General features: G+C 38.5%; 1 protein-coding gene across 1 annotated transcript in view; it reads right to left on the bottom strand.

The window, feature by feature from the left end:
- The window catches only part of LOC133492812 (collagen alpha-1(XXI) chain-like), a 43,027-nt gene that overhangs the window by 18,955 nt on the left and 9,255 nt on the right, over positions 1-14,817 (bottom strand). Inside the window, exons 8-20 of the mRNA XM_061805541.1 lie at positions 14,556-14,778; positions 13,209-13,382; positions 12,420-12,497; positions 12,274-12,285; positions 11,912-12,004; positions 10,571-10,615; positions 10,319-10,363; positions 10,045-10,089; positions 9,930-9,965; positions 9,586-9,639; positions 3,814-3,849; positions 1,144-1,188; positions 1,028-1,054 (exon numbers count right to left, since the gene is read on the bottom strand). Coding sequence (XP_061661525.1) covers positions 1,028-1,054; positions 1,144-1,188; positions 3,814-3,849; positions 9,586-9,639; positions 9,930-9,965; positions 10,045-10,089; positions 10,319-10,363; positions 10,571-10,615; positions 11,912-12,004; positions 12,274-12,285; positions 12,420-12,497; positions 13,209-13,382; positions 14,556-14,778 — 913 coding nt within the window. The remainder of the gene's footprint in view (positions 1-1,027; positions 1,055-1,143; positions 1,189-3,813; positions 3,850-9,585; positions 9,640-9,929; positions 9,966-10,044; positions 10,090-10,318; positions 10,364-10,570; positions 10,616-11,911; positions 12,005-12,273; positions 12,286-12,419; positions 12,498-13,208; positions 13,383-14,555; positions 14,779-14,817) is intronic.

The following is a 14,817-nucleotide window of genomic DNA, read 5'->3' as shown; positions in this document are numbered from 1 at the left end:
GATAGAAGTGGTCTGTAAGAGATTGAATAACTGACGACCTGTGTTGTTTACCAGCATTATTCTGCAGTGAACACCCGCATATTTGCAGTTCTGCATTTCCATAGTGTACTATTCACAGCCCCCCCACCACCATCTATCTATCTATCTATCTATCTATCTATCTATCTATCTATCTATCTATCTATCTATATCTATCTATCTATCTATCTATCTATCTATCTATCTATCTATCTATCTATCTATCTATCTATCTATCTATCTATCTATCTATCTATCTATCTATCTATCTATCCTCTGTTATTCTCTGAAAAACTCACCCATTCATTGTTTTTTATCCTCTGGCCAAAATAGTTGGCGCCACCTGGTGGAAGCTTGCTGTCAAGGAAGTATGTTGAGGTGAGTTGAGGGGTTTGATTTAGACTAAGTACTGCCTTGCCACCACCGTGGAACATCAAAAGGTAAATAAAACCCTTTTTAGTGGGGATGTCAACTGGTCACATATTTTCTCTACTCAGAAGAGTCGGACACTCGTTTTATCTATACCATCGTGTTTTCATACTTTCTGTGCAATTTGCTGCTTTAATGTGAGTTTCTCTCATGTCGGAGTGGTAAATATGTAGCTGTGGTATACAGAAAATTATATTTTCACTAAATCAAAGTCAAACTTGCAATTTCCTCCCCTTCATATTTCTCCAAACTCGTTCAACAGACGTGCCACAAGAGGGCAGCAGAACTAAGGATGACAGACTGAACAATTATCCAGACTATGTTCAAACACAAAAAAAATGTGTTGCTTAATGATTTTGCAAGGGACATTGACACACAGTATACAATTACACGCAATAACTAATACATATTAATGTTCTATAGTACCAGTATCAGTGTATTCTTTGCCACAACACCGACATGACTGAGGTACTACTACAGTATTACAAATTGTTTAACGATTTGACTTTCATACTTCATTTTTTTTTGTTATAAAAGTCATGAAGCAAAGTTAAAAATTGCAAAGCTATGTCAAACCTACCGGTGGTCCTTGCAGCCCCTTCTCTCCCTACAAAAAAATAAATAAATGAAAATCAAAAGATTTATGAAAAGTCACAAATCATCATTCTGCCAAGATGCATTCAGATGTGTTGTTACCTGTGGTCCCAGTGGGCCTGCTTCTCCTGGAGGTCCCGGGGCACCCTGTTAATGTCAGAGCAGCGCGTTTGGTCATTTTTAACTCCTCATTACAATGTAATCCATTCAGATCACCATACCAACAAATATTTCCATTTTACCACATTCCGAAATGGAACTTTTAATTTTACAAGGCCATAAATTGTCTTTCATTTTATATTCACATGTATTGCAGCCCTGATGTGAATTATGTAATACTCAAGTTACTGTATGTCTCATTTGAGATGTGCATCATGCAATTTGACTGCAACAGGCAAGCAAGTATGAGTTAACTGTAGAACAAAGTATTTGTTTTCCCCAACTTCTGAAATTGAATCTAACTTTATTCCCTCATTGCCGTTTCCCTATTCCATATACAAAGGGGAAAAAAAACATTTAAAAATGAATAAAGCTTACCAAAAGGCAATGGTGTTCCAATAATTCTGGAATCAAATTATTCATCTTGTCAACCACTTCCAAAAAAAAAAAAAAATGCAGCACTACTACCAAATTTTGTTTTCACCAATAAGTAACAAGTCATACGAGTGAATTTCATATCTACACAATATATTCAGGCAGGTAACCTGCAGGCGTGAGACATGGCGGCATTATTACAATCACATCAGTGGGGTTTCTGTTTCCAGACATGAAACCTCATTCAGAAAAAACATCAATATGAATAGATAAGACGAAGCAGATGTGGTATTCAGATTTTAGTGTTGAAAATTGAAATTTGAGATTGCATGAAATGAGTAAGGAGAAAACATTTTTTTCTCTATTTCTAACAGGGAGAAGTGGGCGCATCTCCAAGCAGTGTAGCATCTACAATAGACGGGAATCAACAGTAAGAGCTATTAGAATTTTTGTTGGAGAGATGTATAGTATGATGATTTCATATATCATGAAATTCAGATGGAGGTCTCTGATGCGATGCCTTTACAGGGTAAACATTTGCCATTGGGTTATAGTATAAGTCCTTGGAAATTCCCACAGATCAAATCCCTGTTGTGAATTTTGCTGTTCAGTTCCTTGTGAGAGAACAACAAATTATGAAAAAAATCCTGGAACAATAAACTGTTGGACACGAAAATTCACTAGTTTAGAGAAGGTTAAATGAAGTTCACCTGTAAAGTTTATAGTGCATTTTGAGTTCACCCGAAAAGTTCACCCCAAAGCCGAATATTCCTCGCTCAGTCGACGCTGCTCACCACTCGTTTGAACTCGCCTAAGACTCCTCACCCCTACAGTACATCCACCAGAGCCACCTGCTGTAGCTGCTCTCGGCTTCTAGGTGCCCGAATTAAGTGAAAGCATGGGAATATGCCCAATTCATCAAGTGTTTAAAAAAAAAAAAAAGAAATAGCATTGAACTAAATACGCACTGCTTTATTTAAACTCAAACATCAAAGCAGGAGATTAAAATAAAGACCACATGTGAGAGTGGAGGCGGATTTGGCTTTTCTATAACACTTGGGTGAAATTGAAACTCTCAAATTTTCTGATATATATATATATATATATATATATATATATATATATATATAAATCCCCCTTATTCAAATCAATGTGAAGCCAAATTTGCTTCAACCTCATTTTTTTCTTATCTGGAGCCACTGCATCACAATGAAATTGATTTCACAGACTCATCTGATTGCATAATTCTCTTGTGTTGCTGTGATTGTATATAGATTATTGCTTGCTGTTATTATTCTTTATTTTGTTGAAGGTTTGATCGGTTCAGCCATCGATTATAATCAGTTTTTCCCCATCGCTGAAAAAATATTCAGTTTGTGCGGAGACCAAAGCCCTGTCAAATATTAAGTATTGATTTGGTGCCATCGTGCAGCACCTTGATGGCAAGGAACTATGTTGAAGTGACGGGAGGAGCTTCATTTTATTAGAGGCCACAGCCCCGTCAAATAACAAAAAGAGTGCTTGACTCCCATCTTCTGGCTCATATAGGCAATTAAACTTTTTGGGGGGGCAGTGGAGAATTTGCAGGTTTTTGCAATTCATGGCAAAAATTGGTCCCAGCAAAAAGGAGGTGCTGTACCTTCTCAAGTGGTTCCAACCTTTCACACACGATTCACAACGTGGGAATTGAACCCAAGGTGTCTGCACCTATTTGGGACAAATGACTCTCTACAGAAACAAAAAAAAAAAATGTCTTTGAAAATTAGTGCATGTCAGAGCTAGCTGTTTTACTACTTGCCGACATGAAGGCAGATTTATTTTAACCACAAGTTTTTATTCTTTATGACTGCACACTGTCTATGTGTACAAAACCAGAACAATTCTGCCCACCTACTTAACAGGGGTTGGTTAGGGTGTGTGTGTGTTTTGATGGTTTTTGTGTTTGTATTTAGGAGGGGGCGGGGCTGTGTGTGTGTTTGTTTAAATGCAAGCTGTATGTGAGTAAGAGTTCTCATGCTGATGTCCTAATTACTTTTTCCTTCAAATCTTTATGTGGACAGTCTCATAGCCACTAAGTACTGGGGTTAACGGCGGTTTTATTTTGTAAGATGCTTTCCAGCATCTCTACAGTCATGCTACTTTGATCATAGAGAATTCCCACGTATATTTCATTTAACATTGAATAATTCAACCCCTCAGTGTAATACAATTTGAAATGTGTGTCACAAATCTACTCACCGGGGCTCCTTGAGCTCCGACGGCGCCAGGATCACCCTGAGGACATGACACATGTGTCAGTGCTTTACAAGATCCGCTGTGCTCACTGAATAATGTGTGATGATTATCGAGATTTTGTCACGTAATCCTGTCAACACCGCTGGAAAGAGGATAAGATTAGAAGGACTCATCAAACACATCCTGAGGAGAGACAAGAGAGGGTCGTTTAACATTAAATGGGAAGATCCTATTGCTGCAGTCCGCCGACATTTGTCAGCACTGGATTTAGACTTACAGAAGAAAAAACTAAAAAAAATGAATAAATTCTGAATCTTTAAAAAAAAATTGAAATATTTTTGGTGTCCTGTGTATATGAACATATATGCATATAAAGTAAACCTATGACCTGACACCACATACAAGAGGTGATGAGTGCACTAAAAAGAATGCAAATGTTTTACAGAGTTGAAATGAGCAACAGCACAATGTCATTTTTTTATTTTCAATAGGTAATATTGGCTACTCGGCATTTGTTGCTCAATCAAATTTTTCAAATAGACAAAAATATCAGTAAGTCGGTCCTCCTGTTTCAGCCAATAGCATACAGGTTATTTTTTTGTTTGTTGTACACTATGACATTTTTATCCCCTGCCTCAGGTTTTCATCCCCGGAGATAATCTGGGGTACCTAACTTGAAAATGTTTGCAATGGACTGTAGAGTATATTTAATGAATCGTAAGAATTTGCGGGGAGCCCGGTGGGCAAAGGTCACAACAATCCAACACATGCCTTTCCACAACATAGCACATAATTAAAGTTTCAACCAGCCCCAAGACACACGATTCCATTGCTTGCTTTTGCTCTCCAAGCTTTTAGCGCTTGTGTGTTGTTTGTTGAACTGCACCAGCATACTGTATAATTACTCGCTTGCGAGGGAATTTGTTCCAGTGTGCTTCACTGGCAACGAACACGTGAAACTGGCTCTTAAAAATTGAGATCTTATATCGCTGGGGTTGGGTGAGCTCCCCGTATCTGAAGGGACCGTCGCTTGTTAGTCATTTAAAAAAATAACATGCGTGTGGGGAGGCATCGAGAGTATAGATTTGTAAAAAAAAAAAAAAAAGAAATACTAAATTGACCTAATTTGGAGATAGGAATTTTCTCCCTGACAGTGTTAATATGCTTGTGTCTTGGTTTTTAAGATCATCATATGTATGGAAAATAGAAACGTGTGGAAAAAAAATCATTTGTGTAGCATTTTTCAATACTTGCATGTCACTCCAAATTTAACGTTGCTTCATTTGCCAATTAACACCCGCATTCAGACATTAAATCCACGCCTATTGTCTCAACTGAACTTTAATAAACGATTAACTTGTGTTTCAAATGAACTGACACGCTCAGGTAAAGAGAAAAAAGAAATCCACTGTAATTCAGCGACAAAAATCCATCGCAGAAGATTCAGCATGATATTAAAATGTCTATTCATAAGCCCAAAAAAAAAAAAGTTTGCTCTAATTTTTTCTACCTCTTGGGACTTCGAAAGGCCTGAAGGCATCATCTGGTCCTGTTCGTTGTCTAAGTGCAAAGTGTAGATGACACAGCATACGCATAAAGCCGTTTCTGTTTGATTTTTTTTTTTTTTTTTTTTTTTTTGCACAGAAAGAGGCTTCCAAATTCACCAGCCATGTATTTGAAGTGAAAAACATGAAATGCTGGCAAGGGGAGAAACAAAACTCTACAGCGTCGTCAGTGTTTCCCCCACAAAGCACGTGGAGCAGCAGACTTCATAATTATAAAGTCAAGAAGACCACCACAGCCCAATAAATGACTCTGGGTGTGTAAAGCAAGAGCAAATATACAAGTAGAGTACAGCGATCGCTGACCTGTAACACGCTCTTTACATTTACTGGACACACCCCTTCTATAAATTGTTACAGCTGGAGAGACAGATTTACACATCCATAGTTAACTACCTTTACTTCCATGCAAGCGGGTTCCGCCCCCGCACAGTGACGGTGTGAATATGAAGGATCGATCGTTTGGGACTAGATGTACCGTGATTGACTGGCGACCAGTTGAGGGTGTAATTCGCTTTGAGCCCAACGTCAGCTGGGACAGACTCCAGCACCCGCCGACCTTGACTGGGAGAAGTGGTGTGGAAAATAAATGTCTGGATAGATTCCGAAGCAGTTTAAATTTCCTTGACTCCCTTACTATGTCTACCCACCACCTGCGTGATTGCAAGCTCTTTCTTTACGTTCTCTTCTCTCCTAACAATCCAACCGGCCTTTATCCAATTACTTCTTTAGCCATCAGCATTATAACTGCATTATTATTCCATCCATGCCCTCTATTTTAATATTGTTTGGCAATACACTTTTTGCTCCTCTACCCTCTATTGACGACTGCGTTGTCTGATTTCCATGAAATCACTGAACCACTGAACATCATGTCCTCATCTTGGAGTCCTGCAGTTGGGTCTGCCAGTGCACCGTTGGTTCGTGACACTCCATGTAACAAGGATGATTACATTATGTATGGAAGGTCATCATGTGCCAGAGGATGTACCTCATAAATAAGGCCAAACGCCTTCATTAGCACTTTAATTAATTGCTCCACTAAGCAGACCATGGGGCTGCAGTTAAGTGTTTTATGGATTGCTTTCCGTTCATTTAGAGAACGTTGGGCCTCTGCTAATGTTTGCTCTAGAAAATGTAATTGTGTTTTGTATTTGTTTTTTGTCCTTTGGGCGCCATCCAAATGATTTTAGAATAGCAGGCCATCCCCAGTCCTGCAATTAGTGCAATTCATTAACTTCGATGTCCTAAGCGTAATCATGCTTCAACTCAACTGTCTAAAAGGTGTTATAAGTCCTGGACTTGATTACTAACAAGGGCTATCACTTCTCAAGACCTGATGATCAGTGAGGTTTCATTTTAAGGCAACAAATTTGAATGGGCAAAATTCACTTTTTAAAAAGGACAAACTTAAGTTTCCACTTGAACTCAACCACTCGTCGTTGAAGCTTCGGTGGGAAAGCAAATCCAAACATGTGCAACTATTAAAGCCACTGTTTAGGGCCTTCTGGTGGATTCACGTTCACGACTCATTAACAGTCAATGGAGCTGTCACGAATGGGGGCCAGACATGTTTATCAGTTGACGGGAGTCTTTTCTCCTCAGGCGATGAATGCGTTGACTTTGTTTGATCCTGCAAGGCTAACTTCTGGGTGTTCTTACAAATAACACGGGAATCCATAGCTTTTTTTTTTTTTTTACATTAATTGAAAGTTAAAGTGACTTTGGACTGAAAGTCTTTCTGGTCGCAATGTACTTCAGCACCAAGTAGAGATGGGATTGACCTGACTATTTTATTTTTATGTATTAATGTATTAACTTTGACTTAAAATGCTAGATAATTCACGTGCTAAGTGTTCTGACAGAGGCTTTACGATAACATTTGAAGTAAGTGGCATTGCTCACAAATGGAAGTCAGAACCTAGCAGTCAGAGCACCATCACCATCTTGGGAAATGGATCAGTTGTCAGTCCGGCAACCATGTTGTTAACTTGGCTTGAAATGACACTGCCAAGCCATAATAGCGGGGCTGTCAGGAACTGTGATAAGCGTCCAAGCTATTCAGTTGGATCTTTGCGGTCGCATTCTTCTCATTTTTTCAACTGAAGAATTAGCAGTGCAGGCTTCAAATTGTCATGTAACTAAATCAAGTAGAAATTCTAACATGATATTATCCTCCCCAGGACAACCTAATGCACTGTTCTAATTCAAAAAGGGAGAATACACGAACAGCTCATCTTCAAATCCTACTGTCTCGAGGAAAACAGCTGTAGATTTCCTTCAGTGGGATTTGAGGAAGATGCACCCTGCTGAGCTCACTTGGCCTCTTGTACGAAGCATGAACTGAGTCTTTGTTGGAGTTGTGAGGGCTTCAGCTCAACTGCGGTGGAACCAAAGTCAGACCGCTCCAAAATAAATGTTAACAAAATCGGATAAGAAAAATAAAACGTGCGCCCAAAATACTTCAAATACTGGACATCAACCCAATGTTGTTTTTTTTTTGAGTGTCTTCAGTGTCAGAACAGGAAGGGTGTGTGAATCACACATATATACTAAATAAATGTGAAATCTATCAACACTGCTAATTGTCATTAGGTCTTATTAACAGGGTTAACACCACATGCTACAATATATGCTTCTTTGGAAATATGTAATAAAACTTGTAAGCCAACATGGCAAACCTTCAGTAGAGCGCAATCATTTGCTCTGAAGACAATCTAGACATAATTATTAAGTTACACTCAAGAGGCAATTATTGTGTTGCTATCCCTGTGATCTGCGTAAAGCAGACTGATTCCAGTAAATCGTTAGAGTGTTTAATGTTGCAGAAAGACATTTTATCTGTTTGTTGGTGTTTGTGAGGTTGCACCACTCGTATCTTATGTTGCCCCAGGAAACGGGTATTACAGTGTCCCTTTCCCACCGTAAGGTTCCGACACAGCTCTGCGTTCTTTGGAGCAACCACCTGTACACGCGAGAAACTGAAAACCATGACAACAATGAAGACTATATGTTTTAACCTCTTGAAACATGTTTTGAATAGTCAAATAGGAATGCAATCTCTGTATTCACCAATGTAGACCATGTCAAAAAAATCTTTCCGACCCCCATTTTTTTACTTTAATTTCCAAGAATGGTGAAAAAAGGTACCCCTCGACTGTTTAATTCTTTTTGCTTTTTTTCCCGCCTTATGGAAATAAAGTGTGGAATAATTGCGGTATTGCCAGGACAATTTTTCAAATGTACCTTGTAGCCCAAACGTTCTCATCACGCTTATTTTGGCCAGGTGCAGCACCACACCATTCCTCAAATAAATATTTTATAGGTATATATGAATTCTTTTTAACTTTTCCACTTAGGGCTTATGTACACCACCCTCTGGTTGGTGTAAAACACTTCCAGATTCCAGAGTGGGAAAATGGTTTATTATGATAGCAGGAAGAGTCCCAAATTACTGAGTAGTCTTAAGGCTGCAAGTCAGAGTGGTAGAACACGCAAAGGAGTTCAAGAGAAGGCTCAAAATAGCAGCGCACACATGTAACAAGTGGGCGTACTCGCAGATGTCTCCATGTGCTGATTTCGTCACTTTTGCTGTTTTTGAGTCGCTCAAACTGTGTGGAGTCGTAGTCACGTTCAGCTCCAGTAAGAGTACTATTGAGATTGACTAGATGTATATGGGTCAAACCTTTGCCATCCCATGACACGCACCACTATCCTCACCACGATCCATTGAGCCATATTCAACTCCACACTTCAGTTATGACTATGTCGTACTGTATGTCTTGCATGTGTCACCCAGCAGCTATAAGAACTATGTTGTGACTCTCTCAGATGTAGAACCATGAAATATGTACTTGTTGTTTTCCTAATCCCCATTAACTTTGACCTTTGATTATGGTGGTCTCAACCCGCCCATTGATGCATAACCAGGATGAGCGCTGGACGGTTCCACCTAGATAGACCTTCTGAGTGGAAAAGCAGCCAAATGCATCTTCTCACTTCTACTCAATCAATATTAATTTTAACTTTGCTGTGATTGGGGGAAATATACATGCACACACACATACACATAAACATGCGCACACATCCAGCCGGCTAAAGCTGGTGTAATTTCTTACATTTTTTTTATCCGTTTCCATGTTTATTGTCAGTGCATCCTCTGCGTGTTCTTATTTGGCACAAGACCGCTTGAACATAATCATATCCCACCGACCTTTAAACCTGCTTCTCCTGGATGTCCTGGTTCACCCCTTTCCCCAGGAAGCCCCTGTAGGAAACAAAATGAGTACATGAATAATTATGGTCACTGTCATCACTTGCATGTTGCAATTAACTTCTTTATCTGGGTAAAGCACAATTGCCAACATCACAAAGGCAAGAACAGTGATGCAATTCAATTCCCCTAAAGGGAATAGGCTCACGATTGAATATTACATATGAATTATATTTATTTCTTGGAAGACTTAAGTGTTGCCCTAAGTTAATTCTGAAGACAGCTCATCTTATTGTGTGCACATATACAATTCATATTGAACATAAATACATGTGAAATATCACCTGTAGTCCTGGTAAGCCCGTCATCCCGTTTTCACCCTGGTCAGAGTCAGGTGTAATAAAGATGTTATTATCATCAGTAGCCAACACGTGTTCATCTGCTCCTTCACGGTCTCACCTTGATACCAGGAGGTCCTCTTGGTCCTGGTGACCCATCGACACCCTGCAGAACCAAGAGAAGAACTATCTTGTCCATTTCAAGAAAAATACAACATCCATTTCAATATGAAGAACAAACTCAACATCTGACTGACAAAGGGGGAAAAAAAAATCATATATTAAAAGTACTGGATTTGATGATGAACAAAGCACTCTAATCACAAATTTAGGACAAAAGCATCAGTTAGTTAGTTAGTTAGTTAGTTAGTTAGTTAGTTAGTTAGTGAACTTACCTTCTTTCCCATTACTCCAGGAGGTCCAGGCATTCCTATTTCGCCCTAAAAATAAATGCAACATCTAAATAAATGTGAAACACAAAGTTCATATGTTGATTTTTTTTTTTCCTTTTTAGAGAGAGAGAATCCGAAAAGCTGTTTCTGCTTAATGTTTTCAAAAAGTGTGAATAAGACATTATTTATTGGGATGCTATTTGAAGCAATAATCAAATTAAAAAATATCATGACATAAATAAACAGCGTACTCACAGGCTTACCATCAGCGCCAGGTGACCCTGCCTCCCCTTTCTCGCCCTGCAAAATCAAAGCTTTTATCCAGAAGTGCAAAAATTAAATACACTTTAAATATACCAAACACCAGAACGAAACACTACCACAGTGACAAAATGAAACTTATTTCATGTACCAAAGTCCCAAACAAAAGCTAGAACATCTGCGGCTAAATCACGATTTAAAGGTTGCAACAGCTAAGGGATGATGACAACAGCTGCAATAAACTGTTAAAACGCCCACATCTTTAAAATCTACAGAGAAAGTTTAAAAAAAACAGGTTGCATCATTGCTGGCACTTATCTTTGGTCTACTGCAAGCACAGGCGTGTTCCTCCCTTTTATCATGCTTGTTAGCTTAGCACTCTTGCTAATCAGATCCCTCTGTACATTGATCCATTCACTTTCTCCCCTTGATCCCGATTAGGATCAAGAGGAAGCAGGAATCTATCACAGCTGACTTGGGGCAAACAAATCTGATGTTATTTCAAGTCCCTATCGTGTATCTGATAGTTTGAAAAATCTTAAGGTAACAGTAGATACTCAACTAGTTGGATGAATCCCACATATTTGTGGCTCTGCATTCGAAAATTCATCTATTCACACATTTTTTGCAACCTATCCTCCATTGTTGTTCGAAAAAAAAAAATAACCCCCTATTTAGTGCTCATGTTAAAGTAAGAAAAATATTACTGTGCTGCCATCTTTTTACCAAGGAACTATGTCAAAGTGAATTCTGGAGCTTCATTTACACAAAAGAAGGGCTTTAACACATTTTATGGAATCTATAGGCAATTAAAGACCTTTTTGGTGTTGGGCAGTTCCATTATTTACAAATTTTCACGATTACTTTACCATACAGCAAGGCACGCTCTCATAATATCATATGAATGACATCCTATAACTTGAACATGAAATTCTCAATTCAGTCCTTTTCAAAATCATTTTCTGCAGTGTAATTACTTTGAACAAATTCTCCTACTGGGATGCTATTTGGAACACTAACAAACAAAAAGGTTAGTAAAATTTAGAGTAAAAAAAAAAAAGTTAGAGTAAAATTCATTCCAACAAGCCATTAATGCAATCAAAATAACAGACTGACAAAAGATGGCCCTTAAACTACAATTCAAATCGGAAGTCATTAAAAAAAGGGTGAGATGCGGTAAAGTGAAAATAAAAATCAACCTCCCTGCACACCAAAACCAAATACAGTACAGTTAGCAGCCACAGACAAATTCAGAGAATCCTCTGTTGCTGCGTACACCCCAAAGATAAAGCGACTTGAATTGATAAAACCTTTTGGCCATCTGAGCATTTGTACCATGAGTCCTGGTGGGCCGCTCTGCCCCGGAGGTCCCACCACACCATCGGAGTCTTCCACTTCTGCAATTGTGGCTTTTCGATTCGGAGGACACTGAGAAAAAGAAGATCGGCTCGTTTGTATGATTGTAAAGCAAGCCGTGGAATATATTCATGTTTGGAAAATATATTGTACTTTTTTTATGTTGACTTCTGAAGTTTATACAAAAGTGAAAAAAATGTCTATTTGCATTCCAGGAACTGTACTTTTTTTTGGGTAAAGAAAAGCAACAATACATTACTCCTTAAGATATCTGGCTGAATGTTTAATACTTTAGTATTACGCACATTTGGTATAATAATTATTTATAGAATTTCACTCACCCTTTCATCATCCTGTGAACCATAAAAGAATAAAATAGGAAAGTTATTGTCAGGATAACATTCTACATAAAAGCAGACATACTGCTGCTGAATCTTGGAGAAAAAAAATGGATTTTGCATGACTGCAATCAGGTTAAAGGTTTTACCACACTGAAGATTTCACAGGCTGTTTCTCTCTCACTCTGAAGAGGATCACAGTACAGACGCAGTTTCTGGATTTGTACCTAAAGAAAATCAACAAAAAAATGTGAGTTCCTCAGCAAGATGACTTTGCCTCCCCTTCATTAAAAAGTAGGTTTCACAAAAATGGATTTTAGGACAATGTGATTTTTGTGGTGAAAAGGATCACAGGCTGGATAACACTAAATATAAATAATTCTCTATTTCTACTGGCACTTACTTCTAATTTCTACAATTAATTCATATATTTTCATTTTACCCATTAATGTTTAGGTATGTTAACAGTGCCTTGTTAATATAGTATAACTATTCTAATCACAGTTCGATTAAATACTGTTGGTATACATAAATGTACTTAATGTATTTAAAAAAGTATTACAAGGTCAAAGACAGGTATGAAATACAATATAATGTACGTGTAATGCACATGTTGCATACAATGTGTACTCATCAGGAAAGGAAGAAAAATGGTAAGAAATCCTATCAGTCTACACCAGTGCAAATAAGATAAATAAACATTGAAAATAAATATTCAATCCCTTTTGTTTTGTTTTTTTTTTCTTTTTTTTTTTTGTATACACAGTGCCTGCCCGTCTACTTCATAAAAGGTTATCACAGTTAAATAGATATTGACATGTCAGCACATTTAATTAATTGTATCATATCTGCTAATATTTGCTGACGCAAATTTAATTTTCAGCACGTCAGCTCGTGAATATTTATCGCAGCGATTGAGGATTACGACGTGTACCTACCGGGACGCCGACATCCGCTCCTCGCCTCTTTGCCACCTGCGTCTTGCCGTTGATGTAGATGGGCTCCATCGGTTCTGGTGTTATTTCCTGAATGCGCTGATCATCGAGGAAGCCGACGACCTGGCTTGGCCTCACCAGGAGTTTAAGCTGATGCCACATTCCATCATAGAGAGGCTGGCAGAAGAATGCAAAAGTACAAATTCATACCAGTACAAATAAAAGAGCAAAGTCCAAGATTGTTTTGATTGGACTATTTTTAGTCAGAAGTCAGTTTTTAGGTTCTGTTGTATTATTGTTACCATCTATCCATCCATCCATCCATCCATTTTCTTAGCTGCTTATCCTCACAAGGGCCACGGGGAGTGCTGGAGCCTATCCCAGCTGTCAACGGGCAGGTGGCGGGGTACACTCTGAACTGGTTTCCAGCCAATCGCAAGGCATACTATTGTTACAGTATTTTAATATTGCACTGCTCTATCATCATAGTGTTTATTTTGACACATTCCTTCATCCGTAGTCACCCAGTGTGATGTACACAAGGTGATCTGAGCTCCTCATTTTTTTTCTCTTTGACTTTTGTTGTGGATTAAGACAAGGATGTAAATATTTTACATCTTCAAAAATACTATTGAATATTTGTTCAAAGATCCCACAAGCTATTTATTTTCTCTGTAACTGTCCTAACCATATACAAAGATCAGGTTTTGTTTCACTTGGGCTGAGCCCTAGCCAACAACTTTGAAATAACAAATCAAAAGGTAGCACTTGGTGCCACATCAAAACACATCAAATCAAAAAAGAAATTGTGCAAAAAACATAATTGCAACTCTGCTCAGTGCGCCAAGCTACAGTCAAGGTGTGTTAGAATCGAGGAGGGGGGGGGGTGCATTTGGAAAAAAGAACCTGGCTTGCTGGATATGTTATTACCTCAAACTGCCATGGAAATAGAAACACGCCTTCCAAGTGCGACACATCGACCAGCTAGTTTCCACAGGGGAAATGTCGCGGTTTCAATTCGGAAAGATTTTCTTCGAGCCCTCCTCTGGCATCCTTCACATTTCATCCTTAGCGATTAATGAAATGAATGATTTTGTCTATTCTATGCGCCTTATAATACGGTGCATCTTATATATGAAAAAGGTTTTAAAATAGGCCAATCATTGAGCTTGTAACTTTTTTTCAGCCTAAAAAAGATGGCAATAGAAACATTATGCCATCTAATCAAATTGGTTATGGAATATAATTGACTGTAAAAATACTTCTATCATTCTTTAAACAAGAAGTTCATCTGTACTTCCACTGACCGTGTGAGTGCCTTTGTCAGGTCCGTAAATTCAAACTACCCACCTCAAATCCCAAATTGAAGACGATCTTCTGCTCCGTGTTTGTTACTTTCGTTGTGGTAAAGGTGACACTTTTGTCCTTTCCATTTAGTGTCAGAGCAGCTTGGGTGTTTTTGTCCCTTGATAGCACCCTCCATAGGTCGAAGTTCAACTTTTGAGCAATCCCCTTTAGACGAACGGTGGCTACAAATACATAAGATGGGGGAAGGCCCTCTGGGAAAATCTCTCTGGTAAAAAGAAGTACTTTTTATTGAGTAATGTAGTGT

Source organism: Syngnathoides biaculeatus, chromosome 19 (assembly GCF_019802595.1).
Source record: "Syngnathoides biaculeatus isolate LvHL_M chromosome 19, ASM1980259v1, whole genome shotgun sequence".
In the NCBI taxonomy this organism is placed as follows: Eukaryota; Metazoa; Chordata; class Actinopteri; order Syngnathiformes; family Syngnathidae; genus Syngnathoides; species Syngnathoides biaculeatus.
Note: the sequence above shows the minus strand (reverse complement) of the source record. Positions and strands in the feature narration are given on the sequence as shown.